Genomic DNA, 19,097 nt, shown 5'->3' with positions numbered 1-19,097 from the left:
AGTCTAACTCCCTGAAGAGCTGGAAGTTAGCTTTCCGATAAATTTAGCATCTGATTTTACTTTTTGTCTGTCCCATGATGTAACAAACAATTTCCAAGCTTCTATATAAAAAAAAAGTTTGTGAAGGTAGCAGACTCCCCCAGATTCATGTGGAATGAGCTGAGATGAAATTGTGATAAAGACGGGCTCAGATCACTTCTGCAATTACTACAGCAGTCTATGGGAAAGTAACAGGATACCAAAAATGCCAGTTCTTATGCAGAAGCACTTGGTAAGAATTCCTGAGGACAAACACAAGGAAGAGCAGAGATGAAAGGCCTCACCTGGTACAGAGGCCTAGCAGCCTGCTAGGATTCAGCGCTGCAAGCAGGGTGCACTTTGCCTTTTACATCAAGTGAAAATTTATTTCAAAGTTTGAACTTAGTCTGCATAATGCGATAGATGGCTGCATTAATCAGACCCACAGTCTTCAAATGTCAGGAGTGTCTTTCAGGTGTTCATTAACCACATCTTTTCCTCCCACCTCAAGTTGCTTTATACCCAACATAATGACTCCTGCTACTTCTTTAACTCAAAGTAAAATGTCACTTTAAAATTCAGTGAAGACCTGGGCTTCAGCTTTTTTAATTGCCAGAAGGCCTTCATCATCACCTCCCAAATCACATGAAGTTTCTCTAGCTATCTAAACATCACTGTCTAGACTTGGTAACACTTCTGTTTTCTGTTTTTATTTAGCACTTTATCATCGCTTAAATTCCATGCTGTGGTATTTTAAAACATGTGATTCACTCCTGAATCAGGTTACAATGCATCTGATTATGGAACAGCACAATGTTTTTGTGGTGACCTGTAAAAGCTGTAAATCACATACACTTTTTCTTACAAAACATTCTTAAAACTTACTTAAACTTATTTAGAAAACTTACTCTATTTCTCCTGACAACTCTATGATGGTTCTATTTAATAATGCAAATATATGGAGATCTAATCCATATTAGAATACTTGCATGCTGTAACCTAATATTTTTACACTGCTTAGATTTGTATAGGTAACCATTGTAGAAGATTCAAGTACTGCACATACAAATGCAGTGGAATTGGTTGCACTACACTTGTTCTCTGAAAACAGCCCTAGGCTGAAACTCTGCATAAATGCAGAACTTCAGGGCTGTCAAGCCAGTATACCTTTTCAAAACCAAAAATTCTCTCTAAAGAGTTAATTTAAAAGTCGGCTTTAGTAGTGAATAAGTATTGCTATAAATTTCTTTCACCATAAAATTAAGCTTCATGGAAAAGTATAATAAAACTCTGGTTTTAAGAAGTTATAGAATAAAATCACAGGGTTACTTAGGGAGGAAAAGATCATCAAGTCAAACGATCAACCTAAAATGTCCACTTGCAGGTTTCTATTTTAAACAAACAATAAAAAGACATAGGATGGATTTAGATTTTCTAAACTGTCATTGTGCTGTTAGAGATAAATCCAAAGCACCTCTCTAGTAGACCATTCTCCTTATATCAATATCTGCCCTTATATGAAAACTACATGGTAAGAGTGTCTAACCATCTCTACAAAATCTTCAGTGAGAAACATCTTCTGCACACATCTCTCAGTGTTCACTTAAAATATAAGTAAAATTTCTAATACAATTTTGTGGGTTTTGTAAACATCGTTGGTGTGGAAAAAAAAAACATTTTACATAGGGACAATTGCTTGTTCATCTTGTTTGTTGCTAACTTTCTGTGTCTTATAAATGGGTGTGACAAACACCAGTGCTAGCAAAGGCAACCATCACCTCACTGGAAACATAAAAAGCATCCCTATCTTTTCTTTATAATTTCCAGAAGTCAAAGGAACAACCAAAGCTGAAAATCCACAACTTTAAGTTCAGAGAAGATGACTAATATCTAAAGAAGGGTAAATCAATAGATTTTGTACCACATGATCATTATTTGACAGGGCTCCATTTTTACCAAGGTATTTGGTGTGTAACACTTCCAAAGCTCAGTGCCATAGGCCCATCTGATCTGGCTTGTAGCTCCAGAGGTATAAAAAGCTACGTTTTGCTTGGAAATGTACTGGTAGAGTGAAAAAAAAAACACTGCATACGGGAAATACCACGTAATCACAAGACAGTCACACTTTTCTTTAGTTTTACAGCTTCCAGACTTTGCATCAAGCTGTAGCTCTCTACAGAATCCAAACTTGAGGTGACAAACCCATAAAAAAAAGTGTTGAAAAAGTGGCAAAAAAGAAACGTCTGTAACATTTACGCCTACTACTATCCATATTTGGACAAAAGCAGCAAGAGACTCAAGACAAATAGGCTGTGAATTTGAATAATAAACAACTGACACATTCCCTCACTCTGAGAAGCATCAACACAACTATTTCATCAGGTTTTAATAAAAAGTGGGGTTGAAAACATTTATGGCCTGTTTCTCTATGCAGATGCTACAGAATATACTTATTTATAGCTATACACATTTGTACACGTATAGATACATGTACATTCACAAAACATGAAAACATATATATATTACAAAAATAAAACCAAAATAAAAGCCATTGTAAAGTGAAAGTGCAAGGCACATAGTATACCATATAAATATAATGCAAGTTGCACTACTTTAAGCAAGATGTACAGCAAAAATGTAATCTAATCTGCACAGGCTTCTCCTCTATTTATATAATTATTTATTAGTATTTACAGGTTTTTCCTCTCTTTCCTCAAGATTCTTATGTTTCTCCTACAGTCCAAGGATCCATATGTAGTAAAAAAAAACTGGGTAGGATTCAGTGACTATCTCTACTCTAAGATAAAGAATCTCCTGATAGATTATTAAACCCAGCCTATTTATTTTAAAAAAACAAAACAAACAAAAAACCCCCCAACAAACAAACCCACAAAACTCCAACAAAAAAACACCATGGAACTATTATCCTGACTTTTTATAAGCCTTAAATTCAACTTACTCCTTGCCTAAGAACTGTTATTAACACTGCCAGAGTGCAGTGTTAATAACACTAATAATATTCTGTTAAAGTAAGGACTAAGGTTATACCAGCTGCAGTTTGGGCTACTGGCAAAACATGGGAATCAGTGGAGAGGCTGGCATGGATACTGCATTGCTGATGGAAGTCTGCAAAGAGTTAATTATTCATTCTGAAATTTGAAGTCTTCACAGACATTTTAAGATCTCTTATGTTAAGGACTTCACTCTAGCTCCAGATCTTGTATTTTTCCTAATCAGAAATGCCTTCCATTTTTCCCATTCATATGACTCCTATCAAGAGCATCTGGCAAAATAAATTAAATCCATTTCCTGAGTACTCAAACAATTTCTACAGATTTTCATAGATAACCATTCATTTGAGGATCAAGTCCAGAGCTTGGTGCATATGAATCATATCTCAGAGCAACCAAAGGTTCAAATGAAATTCTTTGGCTCTGCCAACATTTGCTGTTCCACTTACGGGCTTAACGTAATGTCCAGTACAAAAATAATGCCTAGAATTCAAGCATTGTCTTCAATTCCTTTTAAACCAACTCAATAAAGCCTCAGAATCTTTTCCACTGTATTGCTGCAATTTCAATTACTGCCTTCCCAAATACCTTGCTTTCAAAAAGATTACTGAGGTAACTAAAAGTAGGTCACCAGCTGGTCTGACTGCAGCTGGACTGACTCACGTTAACGTAGCATCCTACCACTTAAAGACATTTAAGAAAGGTATTACATAGATATGCATCAACCAGAACCTGTTGTTTTCCTAACTAAAAAGAAGCAAATATATTGAAAAGTTGTAGTGGCTTTGTGCCAACTGTTAAGACAGAGTATGACTTTCTGCAGAAGTAACCTTTAGCTTGGTACAGCAAAGAAGACCAAGAGGGACAATGCAGGAGTGTCAAAGGGATGCAAAGGAATTGTGGAGCACAGACCCAAACTATGCTAAAAGCAATGAACACAAAGGTCAATCCTTCCACTGCACCAAAAGCAATCATGCTTTATACAAGGTTCTAAAGCCTGCTAGAAGGGACAGCAGCACCAAAACACAGAATTAAATCATTCCTTGTACAAGAAGGTAACAACATCCTTAAGTTATCTTTAACTGCTGAACAACTGGATTTTATTTTTGATTGATCTCAGCGTGGCCTCTTGGGCAGCTAGAAATGCTGCTTCCATGATTCCATGCCACTTCTAGCTTCTATTTCAGTATTTTAAGTAAGATTTTAAAAGAAAAAGAGTTGTGTGCCAAATTAGAAGCAGCTTCCAACAGAACTGGCTGCTTACCAGCCACTTTTGTGACTCGAAGTCTTCTGTAATGCAAAACCTGTATGATTTTCATTGCTTTCTCTGGCCCCTCATCCTAGTCATTTCTTTAGACCTAGAAGCAATTCCCTAACTTCGGTGTGATCTTCTCAGCTTTTAGAGGCTCATAGAATTGCGTGGGTTGAAAAGGACCACGGTGGTCATCTAGTTTCAAACCCCCTGCTATGTGCAAGGTTGCCAAGCTTTCTTTCCAAATACATCCTTTGAATCAGTTTTTTTCTAAAAAGACTACCCACGTAGAATGCTCTTCTCAAGTAACTGAGATTATTTTAGATTGGTTTTAAAAAAATGTCAGATGAAATAATAACCATGAAACTACGAAGGAATGGGCTCATCTTTACCATTTAAACACAAAGCTTTGTATTTCTGTGCAGGGACTATTATCTTCCTAGCAGCATGTAAATCACCTTGCAGTGTATGACATCTAGTGTTGATATTATTTATATAGCAGCAATGATGAAATTACACAGCCAGTACTAGCAGGCTTTTTATCCCTTTTATTCTTTCTACAAAATATGAATGTATAACAAAGATTGTCTCATCTTCCTCTCTCTCTTTCTCCTATTCTCCAGAAAAACCCATTCAATCTGCATGTTGCTTGATGTTTAATGACATCAATAGAAGAGGCTTTTCATTTTCCTTAAGTGTCTCAATGAAGTGATTTTATTTAAATTGGAAAATGTATGAATTTTAAACATTGACTCATTCACAGTCTATATATAATGTCACTGAATACGTTAGCTGGATATAGCATTTAGCAATGAGACACTGACAGATTTCTGCTTATCAGACACTCCAAGTCTCCCATCATTTCTGTAACTACTGAACCAGCAGACCTGTCTACTGAGGAAGCCAGGTGTGCCCAACTCCAGGGTTGAGCTACTTGACACAGTGATCCAGCAGGTACCAGCCACCTTCACAATCACTACATGGTAACAAAACTAACTTAGTCATCCTGGTGCAAAGGACCAGAGCTATACTCTTCTTCTTTACAGCACAAATGTAATTTTACTTTGCCTGTGGTCAAATAATCACAGGATTTTATTAAGGAAAACAGATAACACAGAATAAAGAGTCTTCATAAATGTACTGCATTCATACATCTCATCTCACCAATAAGGGATCTTATTTTTACAATATTTGATTTTCAAGAAAAGGAAAAGGAGAATAATAATATGGAAACAGATTATAATCTGAATAACAAAACATAAACAGCCTCTAACTGCAGGGAAGAGCACATAACCTAATGTTTTTGGTTTTATAAAAGTTGCAAAAATCCCAGTAACAAGGAGAAACAGTATCTAAATACACTCAACAGTAGCATCTGTAACTAGAAGAGAAAAATACTTTGTTTCAGCAGGACTAATCCCAATTTCCAGACTCTTCTGTAACTGGAAACCTTTGCTTTTACCACTCTGGAAAAAATTATCTTCCCAAGCTATTGCTGTCTCACTGCTTCTATTGACTTCCCCTGGTGTTCTGCTTAGGACCAGTAGTAACTGCTCCAAATGAGCCAGTCTGGGCTTGAGTACTCACAAAGAGCTATGACTTAGCAGTAGAAAGGCCCTGAACATGAGGAAAAACTACTTCACCCTGAGGACACAGAGTACAGGTTGCCCAGAGAGGTTGTGGAGTCTCCCTTCTCTGGAGATCTTCAAATCCTGACTGGAGACAGTGTTGTGCAATGTGCTCTGGGTGGCCCTGCTCGAAGAGGGGGTAGGACAAGATTACCTCCAGAGATCCCTTCCGCTCAGTCTCTTTATGTGTCTGAATATGATGAGAGAAAAAACGTGTCAAGGATTCAAAAAGCTCCCAAGTAAAACTACAACACAAAGTCACACCACAACATATGCTGCAGAACTATAGGTTATCTAAGAAGGTTTTCCCCTATGTGCTCTTTGTCTGCACTGTTTTTATATCCATTCACTAAACATAATTTAAACTTACCTTTTTGAATAAGAATCAAGACTTTCATTCACAATGGATTATGAGAAATCTTAATAGTGGAAAAAAATCAATTTGTATGTTGCACGAGGTTCTAAAATCAGAGTGCTACGTATGTTCTTTTTATGTTTCTGATGGTCATGTAACTTTTTATTTTACTTTCAGAAGTCTTGTCTATTATCCACTGACAACTACCTATTTATTAAATTGTGATGAACATAATCTGAATAGCAAATCTGAATAGTTTTGTAACACAGATGACCTTACTGAACTAGATCTATTAGCAACCAAGGCAAACTTTTCTGAAAGTCAGTGCTGAATTTAAGTAGCTACAGCAGATATCCACAGGCCATAGCAGAAAACCAGTGAGTAAATGACACTCAAATTGTTGCTGTGATATTTACAATATAGTCCAAGAAAGAAAACTTAAATTTTTAGTCCTTCCAAAATGGAAAATAATCTTCTAGTTTTCTAGAGAGATGTTAAGGTGTATTTTTTCTTTGCTCCTTTCCATTTTTAATAAAAGGCCCTGGGCTGATTGGGGCTGCCAAATCCAGCAGCTCATGGGAAGGAAGATTGCTGTGTGGGGAGCCAGAAGTAGGCATAGACATAGGTGAGGCCATGCACATAACACATTAATGCACATGAATGCAATACATGTGCAGCATATGTAGATCCACACAGACAGAAACACTCAGCACTCATGTGACCACAAACACCATCAGTGATCCTTATTCCATTCCACTCTGTTGATGAGCAGGATGAAGGTCCAACAGTGGGCAAAATATACAACTGAACAGTTTTGATCCCTTCAGTGAGCAGCCTGGGACACGTTGATCCCATAACCGGCATTTTTCATGGCCTGGTTCTTCCAATTACCTCACACACCCATGCACATGTGACACAGGTCCCCTGCTTCAGACACTCAAAAACTCCCAGCACCTCATGCACTTAAGCACATGCACATATGCAGACTGATCTCTTGGCCTCCTGGCTGACCTGCACGCTTGAGGCTGCCTCCCTGCACAAAGCTTCCAGGGCACCGACCCTACTTGCTGGCTCCTCCAGCTTGATCCCCATTAGTGATGGTACACTGACATTGTGATATAACATGCATGTGTTCTGCTCTTTCCAGCTTGCTGCCACCACAGGCTCAGGGACTTCAGCTGTTGGTGCTTAGGCCTCTATAAAAAACATGCACACAGAGCAACACTTAAAAATAGCATTTAATGAGGCCAGAATGGAAAGCAGTGACCAGGCACAGGGCATGGGCAAACAGAAAAACCAGCCACCTGCTTTCATGTCCTGATTGGGCAGACAAAATGAGCCACTGGGAATCACTGAATCCTACACAGCCTTTGGAAATTTCATGCAGCACTATGAACGTTCTCGTTCGTGCTAATTAGTCACAACCAGCAGTTTTTGTTTTTTAAACATTAAATGCTCAGTAAAAGAAAGTGATCAGTCAGAGTAAACATTATTTTGGGCTGTAGACCAAATAAAAGTTTTATATTAACTGAATGCCTAACTATTTTCCCTTTTTTATTTCAACTTTTTTAATATGTCAAAGCTTTCTATGATACCCATGAAAAATTATCACAGATACAAACCTAGTATTTTAACACATTCTTGGAGAATCTAGAAAAACGAAAATAAATTAATTGCTCATTTACAGAGTTCTACACATAAGTGTGAGGCTACTGTCTGGTTATATGCTACACGCAGTTTCTAGACTGTAAAAACTAGATGAAAAGCATAGCAACTGGATGACTCAGATTGCTGACCTGGTGTAAAACAACTGTATGGTTAAAAACATCTGAGGAATTTTTATGAGCGTAACTTTCTGTCAGTAAAGTTCATGCTGAATTATATAAAGGTAGATCAGCAGTTTTGCTTCAAGAGCCTTTAACCTCTTCTCCAGATTCTTCTGTTTCTTCACTTTGAGATTATTATATCAGGATGTCCTCAGCTCTCTTTCATTAAAAACATGGTGTCTGTACTTTCACGGAGCCTTTCAACTGCCACCACCAGCTACCAGACAATCAATTGTTTTAGTACTGGGCAACAGCACTGTCCGACAGGCTATTTCTGAGCATCCCACAGCGTCTATTTTAACATATTCTACCATTCAACAAGTGTATTGCCAAATGCATCACACTACTCTGCTTTGAGAAAATTTCGCAAAATGAATATAGGCATGTTAGTTAATATTTAGTTAATATCCATCTACTGTAACATGAATATCAGCCTATGGAAAAAAAACAGAATGATACAGGATACAAGATACTGCGTAGAGTTTGAACTACAAGTAAGTGTAGCCACAGATTCCCGAATATTCAAAATGTTCCCTAAATAAATATACAATACTGTAGTATTATGGATAGCCCATAATAGCAAATCTCTCTCAAAACATACACAGTTTAAAAATCATTTATATTTAGCTACTGTACCCCATCAGTAAATCAAAGTATTCATTTCAATATTCAATTTATTTAATCACTACCTGTATCCACAAGAAGAGACTTGACTGGGAATCACTTGTATCCTTCCTAGCATTAGCTTCATAAACAAGCACACTGCAAGTCTTACTACTTCTTTCACATAAAAAGGCTTTTTTTTTTTTTTGTGTGTGTGTGTGTGTGTGTGTGTGTGTGTGTGTGTGTGTAGTATCTGTCACAGATGATTTCTGAACAAATTGGTTACAAGGACAGCAGAAAAGCAAGTGGGAAAAAGACCCATAATTAAAAGAACCAAAAGAAACCATAATTCCAACAGTACAGGTTTTTAGTAGCAGGCTGTAGCAAACACAGGTACCTTCACAATATTTATTAGCAAAAAAATGTACTGCAAATCTTGGACACAAACTAGGAAAATGAATGATTCATCATTTGTTTATAACGTGCGCAAAATAGAACTGGGTTTTCTTGTGAGACTTAGAAGCCATGTAGCTAGAAGTAAAATGTCATTTCTAAATTACTGATTATTTCTAATGCAAAGCAGCTATTCTAGATCTCATCATAATGGCAAAATATAAATTAACTAATGGATTGCTCAGCAGTCACTAATTATGACTCCATTTCTTCCTGTGTATGCAAACAACTTCATATATTCTTTTAATGAGGCTGCATTTTCTTAAACTGAGAGAACCAACCTGTACATTTCAGAGAGAAAAATCACATAAAACGTAAATACGATCTGGATGCTATTTTATATAATGTTTATTTAGAATTCTTTTACAACTGAGAACGAGAAATGAGAATGTTCTGAGGACGTTAGGAAATTAGAAAATGATTCAACGGTGAAATTAAAAGATCAATTAAGTGGGAAAGAAAAGTATTCAGCAAAAAATCAAGGCAGAGAAATCATGCAGCATAAAAGACTGAAGAAAAAATATAGCAGCAGGCCTGGCAAGTGAGTAGTAGTTTCAGCATAGAGCAAACCCCAGGCACATCAGTTGTAGATATAAGCACAGAGATAAAATGCATATTAACAGCAGGACAGTTCAACATAGGTCTCTGTCCCACTTCCTAGTGTAAGTAGGAGGCTATTAATGAAATTCTCTCTAACTCATTATTGACCTGGTTTCATCTGAGACAGAGTTGTTTATTCTTTCATAGTGTTTGGTACGATGCTATGCCTTGGCTTTAGGAGGAAAACAATGTTGACAGTACAGAGATGTTCTACTTGTTGCTAAGTGGTGCTGTGAGGAACCAATGACATTCAAATTTTTCAGCTTCTCCTATTGTCCTGCCAGTGAGAGGGGCTGAGGGGGAGCACAAGGTGCTGGGAAGCGACAGAACCAGGACAGCTGAGTTAAACAGGTCAGAGGGATATTCCATACCATATGACATCACACAAAAAAACCTTGAAAAACAATGGGGGAGTTGGCTGGGTGGACAGCCCCTGCTTGGGGATTAGCTGGGTTAAACCACAATTACCTACTAAAGAAAAGGTTTAGCAATGTTTACTCAGAATTAAATTTATAATATACTAGGCTGGAACAGCTTGTACCTATGATCTCTGGACATGGATAAGATGTGAAACTCCACGTTGTTAATCTTTAATTGGTGTTAGAGCACTGACAAAAATAGGCAAGGATGGGAGTAGCTACAATACAGCTGTATATATTGACCAACAATAATACATTCACTCATATTCAAGTTTGCTGCTATTGTCCAAAATGGAAAATAAAATTGGGTAAAAAAAGAATAAATACATATTGTCCCATCTGAAAGTCTATGTAATCAGTATGGCATCTGTTAGTTATGACACAAACAGACTCTTTTCAAACAGGAAAACACAAAGGTTTCTTCCAACACACACCAATCTGTGATCAAGAACAGTAAAATAGTCATTATTTTCAAAGTGCTGTGGCATAGGAGTCGTCAGGAAACAACCTGAAATTGTCTACAATGATGTTATGGAGAGAGAACAAAGATGAAAAATAAAATTAAAATCTGTTATACCAGACTGGGATTATAGACTAATTTGCATGTTTTCTATTACTATTTGAAAATGTCACAAATTCTGCTGCAGCATACGTACATAAATATGTTCATATGCACACACACAGTATTTATTCCTTAGATCAGACAAACAAAATACTGAATTGCACTCACCCCAGGATACGGTTCATTCCATGCCTAGCAGCATAATGGAGTGGAGTATTGTGCTGGTAAGTTTCTCCATACGAAGTATTTGGGTCAAGAGTTTCTTTTAGTTGAGGGTTACTCTCATATATTTGGCAGGCCAGATTTTCATCTCCATTTATAAGAGCTTTGCGGAATTTGGTGGTTGTATTTCCCATGTTGCTATTCTAGCTATCAATGGCACTTTTTCCTTTCCCCTTCATCCACTTGTCATGAGGTTCTGTAACATGCTTCACAGCCTAAAAAGACAAACAGTATGTTAGTTATTTTGTAAAGCACTCTTTCCCAGATGAATTAACCCAGAGCTGCAGCACTGTAAGCGTGCACGTGAAGAGTACTTAGGGCCTAAAATCTCTGCTCACAAATTCCTGAAGTCCTTATAGGTAGGATACACACAAATTCCCAATTATTCACAGATTACTTCCCTATCGAGTATTTTCATTACAGATACTCTTGAAACATAAAGAGGGCCAAGATACATCTATATTAACAGACATGGATGAAAAGTGAATTTCCACTGCTTGAGAAGCAAGTAAGAAATAAGAACTGATTTCAAAACATAGTACAACCAAAGACAAGCTCTTCAATAGAGGTAAAATTCTTCAAAAGTACGCAAGAAACCAGACCTCAGTTTAACTGTTACTTAAAGAACACCAAGTAAAATACGCTTGAAGTACCTATGCACATGTAGGTGGGTTTTTTGTGCCAGCCAGATCACACACACAAACATAGGAATCACTACAGCCCCATCCTAGCAGTTCTGCTAAGGAGATTCTTTAAAACACCAAGCTCATTTTTAAAACAACATCTGCAGAACAACAGTGACTGGGTCCACACGGTGCCAGGCAGCACTGCCAGTTGTTGTGCTCTACAGTCTCTTGTCTTTACCTGATGTGAGGGACCAGCAGACTGAGTTACATGAAGACTGGGCAAGCACAGCATCTCAACTCATGAGATAAAACAGGAGAAGCTTATAGGGCCATCTGAATGAGCATGCTGTGTTTTGTGTCAGAGGGACAGAAAGGGGACTCAGCACCAGGCGGCAGCTGGTAGCACAGTGAACCTTCGGGAGGTCTGTTGTGCACGAGTCACCACACGCAGACCACTGCATGCCAGATCCTTCCCCCACAGCATACACTCTGAGATGCAAATATGCCAGGCACAGCATGATACAACACTGGAATTGATTGTGTTGGGAACATACAGTCAGACAGGACAGGAGCTTCTACGTACCCACTGCCTTATATTCTACTCAACAAGTATGATGACTACTTGGCAAATAAAAGGACTACCTCAACCTTCTGCATTTGCTTGTCTGCAGTTACTGGTGCCCAGGGCAGCTCTAAACAGAAAAAAATCAGATGAATGTAAGGGGTCTAAAGCTGCAGAAAGCCTCAGGGAGTCATGATGTGTATGCAATCCACGTGAGAAGGATTTGGGAAACTCTAAAGGAAAGCTGCAATGCTATACTTTTGTTCCCACAGAGTTGTCCTTGTATGAGCTGCTTTTCGCTACTACTGTGAACTTGCACATCACATTAACAGCAATAGTATCAAAGAGCAGGACAAGCACACTTGCACACCTTTATTTGCATCTCTGTATGGCTGCAGTTTGCTCAGATTCTGTTCTACATAAGTGCAACTTTCTGCAGTTCTGCACTGTCCCCTCTCTTCAGTTCTTCAGACGGGTCACTTGGGGAAGGCAAGGGAAAACACCCACACATCACCTGGGTAGGATGGCAGTCTGGGCCATCCTACAAGGAATACAATGGCTATGGTGGCCTCTATTTTAGTCCCCTTTTCCTTCAAAATTCCAGTGAAGCAATCTCCATTTTGGAGTAGTTGTGTCCTGCTGCTTGATGGCACCACGGGTCTGCTACAGCAGCTGACCCAGCATGCTGGGCACGGTGCCCTGTGTTCTCCCCTCAGGTCAGGGGCAAGCCCCTGTGAAGCAGCTGGATGTTCACACTACAAGGGATGAACAGGCATTCTGAAAGCAGAAGCATGCCTGTTGTACAGGCAAACCAAAGCCCAACATGAATACTGCAGCATTTGGTATCTTTCTGTTGTCCCTATTTTATAACATAAGCATGCAGATACTATATTCATGTTCTTCAAGAAAGCCCCTGTATGTTCATATTACCATGTCACAGCTTCTGGTGCTTTAAATTAGCCTGCTTCCAGGTACATAAGCAGCTATGCTACTGTAAATATTAAACAGCTTTAGGCTTTAATAAAATACTGTAAAAATCATGGAAAAACTTTCTATTCTCAATAAACCAGCAGTTCATATTACCCTCTACATAAAAACAAAATAAAGCCCAAAGCTTTCAAGAGCTGGGATCTTAAGAATAACTTGAGAGAATGACTTTCAGTCACATTCGTTAATGAGGAAAGCTTATGATGTTATAGTATCTGCTAATCCCTATCGACTACCAACAGCTCCTGAGACTACAAACCAGACAAGAAAAAAATGCCTGAAGTACATCCTTTTCCTCAAATCTTCATGCAAACCAATAACGCAGATCCCACTGGTGCCCTCAAAGAGCGAAACTGCACAAAAAACTTCTTGCATGATTCAGAATTAGGAGGTATCGGCATCAATTGCCGTGTACTCATTTCTGGAACTTAGCACATGGGTAGCTTCTGTCAGCTGCAGAGCATGCTGCCTCTTGCCCCACCTGGCACATTAAACAAACCTGCCTATGGGCAAGGGAGGCTGCTAAGAGTCATATGGGAGATTATGGGGCCCTGAGGGAACCTAAGAGGCTGGAGCACAGTGAGAGTGCTGAGATCCTGAAGCAGAAATCTGTATGTACTTGGGTAGGGGGCTGGGAATGCATGGGAGAACTGACAGCCTGAGTGGGGTGGCTGCAGTACAGAAATGGCAAAAATTTAAATTTCGTTAGTTTACTGCACGCTGAGCAGCCTGTTTATTTTTTTGATGTAGTACGAATACAGTATATGGTAGAACAATCTTCAAAAATGAATAATATAAAAGAAGCACACTGCTCAAAATATTATGCACATTACCATAACATCCGGCAAAGTCAGGAATATGCAGCAAGTACTGCGAAACTGACATCTGCTTCCCTAAAAAAAATCCTAAAGCCTACGTACACACTCAAGGGCTATATATGATACAGACATGATACAGAAAGATGAACAAAGAAATACAATTGCATACTACTCTACATATAAGGACCACTCTCCAAATCTCAAGATTTTCAGAGTCAAAGGAAAGCAAGAATTTTAAGGATTGAAAAACAGAGCAATGATGTGGCTCTGAACAGAGAAGAGGAACTTTTCCCAAAATCAAGCATCAGCAGGAGGTATTGAAAATTTAGCAAATGGCTAATGCAACTATAATCATCATATTATCAGAAGAAAATTAAATACGATGGAATGGGGACAGTGCATGAAAGCACTTCAGGTGAAGGCAAACAGCTTATATTTGATGTGATAGCAAGAAACCAATCTGTGGGAGAACACAAGGAGAGAAGTGACAGGGTCAAAACTAATCCAGAAAACAACTCCCTGTTTAAAATATAGGATACTATAAATTGTGCTAATGTCTTCCAGCCTCATTCAATATCCAAAAGGACATTCATCTTTCTCACTCAGCCTCTTACGCCTCACAAAATTTGGTGGGCCACAGCGTGATTTTCTTTTCTGCATCAGACATTAAATGTGTCAGTACAAATACCCTGTGGGTACAGAGGGGCAAAGCTGCCTTTGTACACTGCCAGTAAGAGATGCCTCCCAGCACCTCAGGAAGTCAGAAGAAACCAACACCCAACAGCTGTTGCCTCTCTCAAGCTGCCGAGTGCTTGCGCTATATTCCAGGTCTGCCTGCCTGTGGTTGCCAGCTCAGCTCCCAGCAAACAGACCAACCACTTCAGAGTTCAAAGGAGGTCCTGCTGCGGCTGAAGGAGAAAAAGGACAAAACATGAGCTGATACAGCAAACTTCTGCATCTGAGAATGGCTGAAAGGGGCCTGGGCTGTCTTTGTTGGGTTTTGGTTGTTTTTTTGTTTTTTTTTTCCTGTTAGAGGCTTCCAATCCATTACATGCTCTCAGAGGACAGTAAGCTAACAAGGCTAGCACCGGAACCAGGCAGAAATTCATCTCAGAAAGGAAATATAGTTTGCTCTTTCAACCTCTCCTCTCTTGCGTTTGAAGGTAAAGGGTGTGCAATACATGTGTATCCTCCCAAAAGAGATGGGGCCTGGAAGGCCCAGCCAGTTCATGGCCTCAAGGACTGGGAAGCTGCATACAGGAAAGGCTTTAAGGCTGGCTCATCAGCTCCCAGCTGCACTGTGCACTGTTCTCTGGGTTTGCATAAACTCAGCATATAAAATTCTTAGGCTATTTTTTAATTTTTTGTATTACAAAAGCATTGCAGTATAAAAAAAATGACAATACGAAAATGGCGGTTTTCAAATATTTTACCTAAATACAATGAGACTCTAGCAGAGTTTGATATGACAAAGACTTCTGTTTGGTAGGCAGATCTATTTGCTGTATTTTTAAGTTCTACGAAGAAAAAAAGAGGTATATCATAGCCTTTATTGTACCACTTGTTGTTACTATTATTGTAACATTTATAACAACCAAAAGTATCCTTACAACCTTTTATATCAAAGAGTACAGGAAAAACTAAATGCAGTGTTTGCTTACTATATTCCTCCACTATTGTTTCAGAATTTCAAACATTCAATCTCCATATTTAAAATAAGAGTCTGTTTCACTACTCTGTCATTCCCAAATAAAAGTTCCAACTTAAAGCATAAAACCATAATTCTGTTAACATGTATCACTTTAAAGTCTAAAGAAAAATTCTTATAAAGTCAACCAAGAGAAGCGATTCTCTGCTTTGGCATTGAACAAAGAAACTGCTATGGACTTATTAGCAACACTGCTAAAAGCAGCACTTTGATACCACGGCTCCATAAATATTTAACAGAGATGGACACTCCCACAGGAGCCTGAAGAACAAGTATAACATCAAAAAAGAGTGAATACAGAACGAGGTGGGTAGATGAAGGCACAAATGCAATTTTGTTGCAGTTGCACCAGCTGCCCAATTATGATTGATTTTTTCATGGGCATCACCATATTAGTGAGTTTGAAGACGGACAACTTTAATGGCTTCGTAGGATTTCAGAAGCAGCTCCTCCCTAGAAATAGGGCCAACCTGCTTGCTTGAAATTTGTAACAAATACTGTATGAGAGGGATTAGACAGCTATTTTCGAATCCCCTTACTTCTAACACTCATTTTACAGCAGTGTATTCAATAAACAAGACTTTCATGAGATGACACATCTCTAAATTTACATTTGACTTCCTTTAATATTAAAGCAAGTTTTCTTGCTGAAATGTAGCACGTGATTGTAGCACTGTAGCAGCACTTTTCTGTCTTGGGAAATCAGAGAAGGGAAAGGGAGACATACTATACTACACAGCACAGCTTAGCAAACTTATCAAAATTAGTAAAAAATACTTAGGTTCCACTGTGAGAAGAAAATGCTAAATATTTCTTGCACAAAAAAATCTTTTATCTATTATAACAAGCAAAAATCACCAGTAGAACTTGATACCATTTAAACACTTGGTTATTCAACTCTGTAACCCTGTAAAGTTTGAATACACGTTGTAGGCTAAAAAAATTTAAAAAACATATTTTGTACTCAAAAGTATTTTTTTCATGTAAGCTATAAGAACATGATGTGAAGAAGACACACATTACAGTCACTAACAATGATGTCTTAATATCATCAAAACACATTATTACTAAAACTGGTCTATGTGCGGTTTTTTATACCCTTGCAAAGACAACTGAATGAACCACCAAGACAAAAAGGATAACGCTGAAAATACAAAATATTATTCTGCATTCTTACAGCATATTCTGTTCTGAGCACAGTTAGCTCAAAAGGTAACTATTTTATTTGCTTTGGATACTGCAGTTAAACAGCCCATTTTTAAAAGGTGAGTTTATAAAATATTTACTGCAGTCTGTCCTGCATTACAAATCAAATCATTTGCAGAAGGGAATCATGAACAGCTTCATGTTTTAGGAAAAAGACGAGTAACCTGCTATATTTAGAGTGTTGCACCATAATGCTGGTGCAACTCAGAAGTTATGTTCAAGAATTCTCAGAATACCAGGTCCTTTCTAAGCACTGATTTATCCTTTCTTCTCTTGCTCCCTCCTCTCTCCACGAAATGCTAAAAAATTGTCCTAATTGCTACCAGGAGGACAATATTAAAAATAAAACATTCAAAAATGCTTACTTACTTAATGCCTAGCTGGCAGAGATGTCTATAATTAAGATATATTAGAAAATATTAGGTTAAGGCTAATTTTTACAAGCTTGAAGATTTTAGATTTACCAAACTTAAATCACTAGGCAAAAATTTCCCTTGCTGGACACCTGCCCATGGAGAAATATCCCCACCAAGTTCTACATAACCACTATGCAGGAAAAGCTAGCAAATCATATTACAGAAAAGAGGTACTTGATTTTTTTTTTTCTTAACTAACTTGGTTTTCTTGATGTTGTTTTACACTGAAATATTCTACGGTTTGTGCCAAAAGAGCTCCTCAACATGAAACAATGGAAGCATCCTATCCACTTTAAACCTTCTGAATGGAGCTGACACTGTCAAACTCAGTTTTATATTTAATATGCCAAAGTAAAGACCAAAAAATAAAATTAATATTCCAATGTAGAAAACAAATATACAAATATAATGCCTTAAATATATTTGTATATATACAAATATAATGCCTTAAACCTTTGTAGAAAGATAGCCAATACATACGTTCTCTTTGTTTTAAATACTAAGATTGAAAATAACATTGAGAATTTGATTGAATCAAATGTAGTATAGGGTCATGAAGGAATTATTTCCTCATTTATATGTTTGCAGGATAGAGAGCTTAGTAACTTACATTACAAACTTTTCCTGCTGGTATGTGTGTGCATACTTAGAAGGTTTGAAGTTATTACTGAAGTTGGCCATTTTAGACTTCAGCTTGCTAACTCAGGCACAAAGGCTTTGACGCAGGTGGAATATTTCCATTCAGACACACTTCTTTTGCCCATGTCCAACTCAGGCTTGTGGAGAAAAAATAATTTTAAGCACGCCTCTGGCTTCCTTTGCCTTGATACACTGTCAGCTATGCAATCAGGACAGATGTAGCAGAGATAAGAAGCAGGTATAACTTTATGGAAACAAATCTACATTTTGTAGCCGAAGTAATTGCTACATGAATTTCCATGGTGTTGTCTGCAGTATTCACACTCCTCATCATCAAAATGAAATGTGGTAAATCCACTGGGAGCAGGTAAATAAACATACAGAAGTACAAGATACCATAGAGTCAAATGAGCACAGCATCCCTGCAGATAGTAAAAAAAATAAAAATAAAAACATAACAGCCCTGTTTAAAAGGTATATCTGTTTCAATACATCCTTTTTTGTTTCCTAAGAGAGCAACAGTTCAGTACAATAGAACAGAATTATCATTCTGTAACTGTACCCTGGAGTATGAAATAGTCTCACTTGTAATTGCAGATTATTTCAGATTCATTCCAGGACACCATGTTTTTGGAAAATTATTTAAAAACAAACAAAAAACACAAGAACAACAACAAAAACACAACAAAATCTGCAAAGTTCTCTGAAATCCACATATGGGGATAGCTTTTCACTCCTCTGCTTAAGTAGACTAATCAAATATTAAATAATATAAAATATTGTACCTAGTACAGTACTGACATTACTACCCAAAGATCTCATCTATCTAGATCTGCAGCTGAAGAAACACAGTAAGAAATGCTCAAAATTCTTGTAGATTAACTCAAGCTAAATGCAGGAATGTTTGATAGTTCAGGAATTACAATTTCAAACACAGTGTTTGTTGTTGTATAACAAATACACGACAGACTGCTCAACCTACTAAAATACCTCAAAACACTTCTGACACACTGCATAAAATACTGGTAGCTCAATAAATGCCTGTAGAAGTGTTTTCTCTACAGCAGGTCACACCACTTTTGCATCACGTACCCCAGAAGCAAAAGTGAACAAGTATCATCCAGTCTTCTATATAAAGATGTACAAGCAGTGATGACTCAGAACAGTTTGCATCAGTAACACGCTG

The 19,097-nt window shown here is 37.8% G+C and overlaps 1 protein-coding gene across 4 annotated transcripts in view; it reads right to left on the bottom strand.

Moving 5' to 3' along the window:
* Window positions 1-19,097, bottom strand: part of ANKIB1 (ankyrin repeat and IBR domain containing 1) — an 87,693-nt gene that overhangs the window by 47,680 nt on the left and 20,916 nt on the right. For all 4 annotated transcript variants that reach the window (XM_048950338.1, XM_048950336.1, XM_048950339.1 and 1 more), the window contains exon 2: window positions 10,896-11,164. In XM_048950338.1, coding sequence (XP_048806295.1) covers window positions 10,896-11,083 — 188 coding nt within the window. In that variant the 5' untranslated portion in view covers window positions 11,084-11,164. The remainder of the gene's footprint in view (window positions 1-10,895; window positions 11,165-19,097) is intronic.

Source organism: Lagopus muta, chromosome 7, assembly GCF_023343835.1.
Source record: "Lagopus muta isolate bLagMut1 chromosome 7, bLagMut1 primary, whole genome shotgun sequence".
Lineage (NCBI taxonomy): Eukaryota > Metazoa > Chordata > Aves > Galliformes > Phasianidae > Lagopus > Lagopus muta.
The sequence above is the reverse complement of the archived record's forward strand: the minus strand, read 5'-3'. Positions and strand labels throughout refer to the sequence as shown.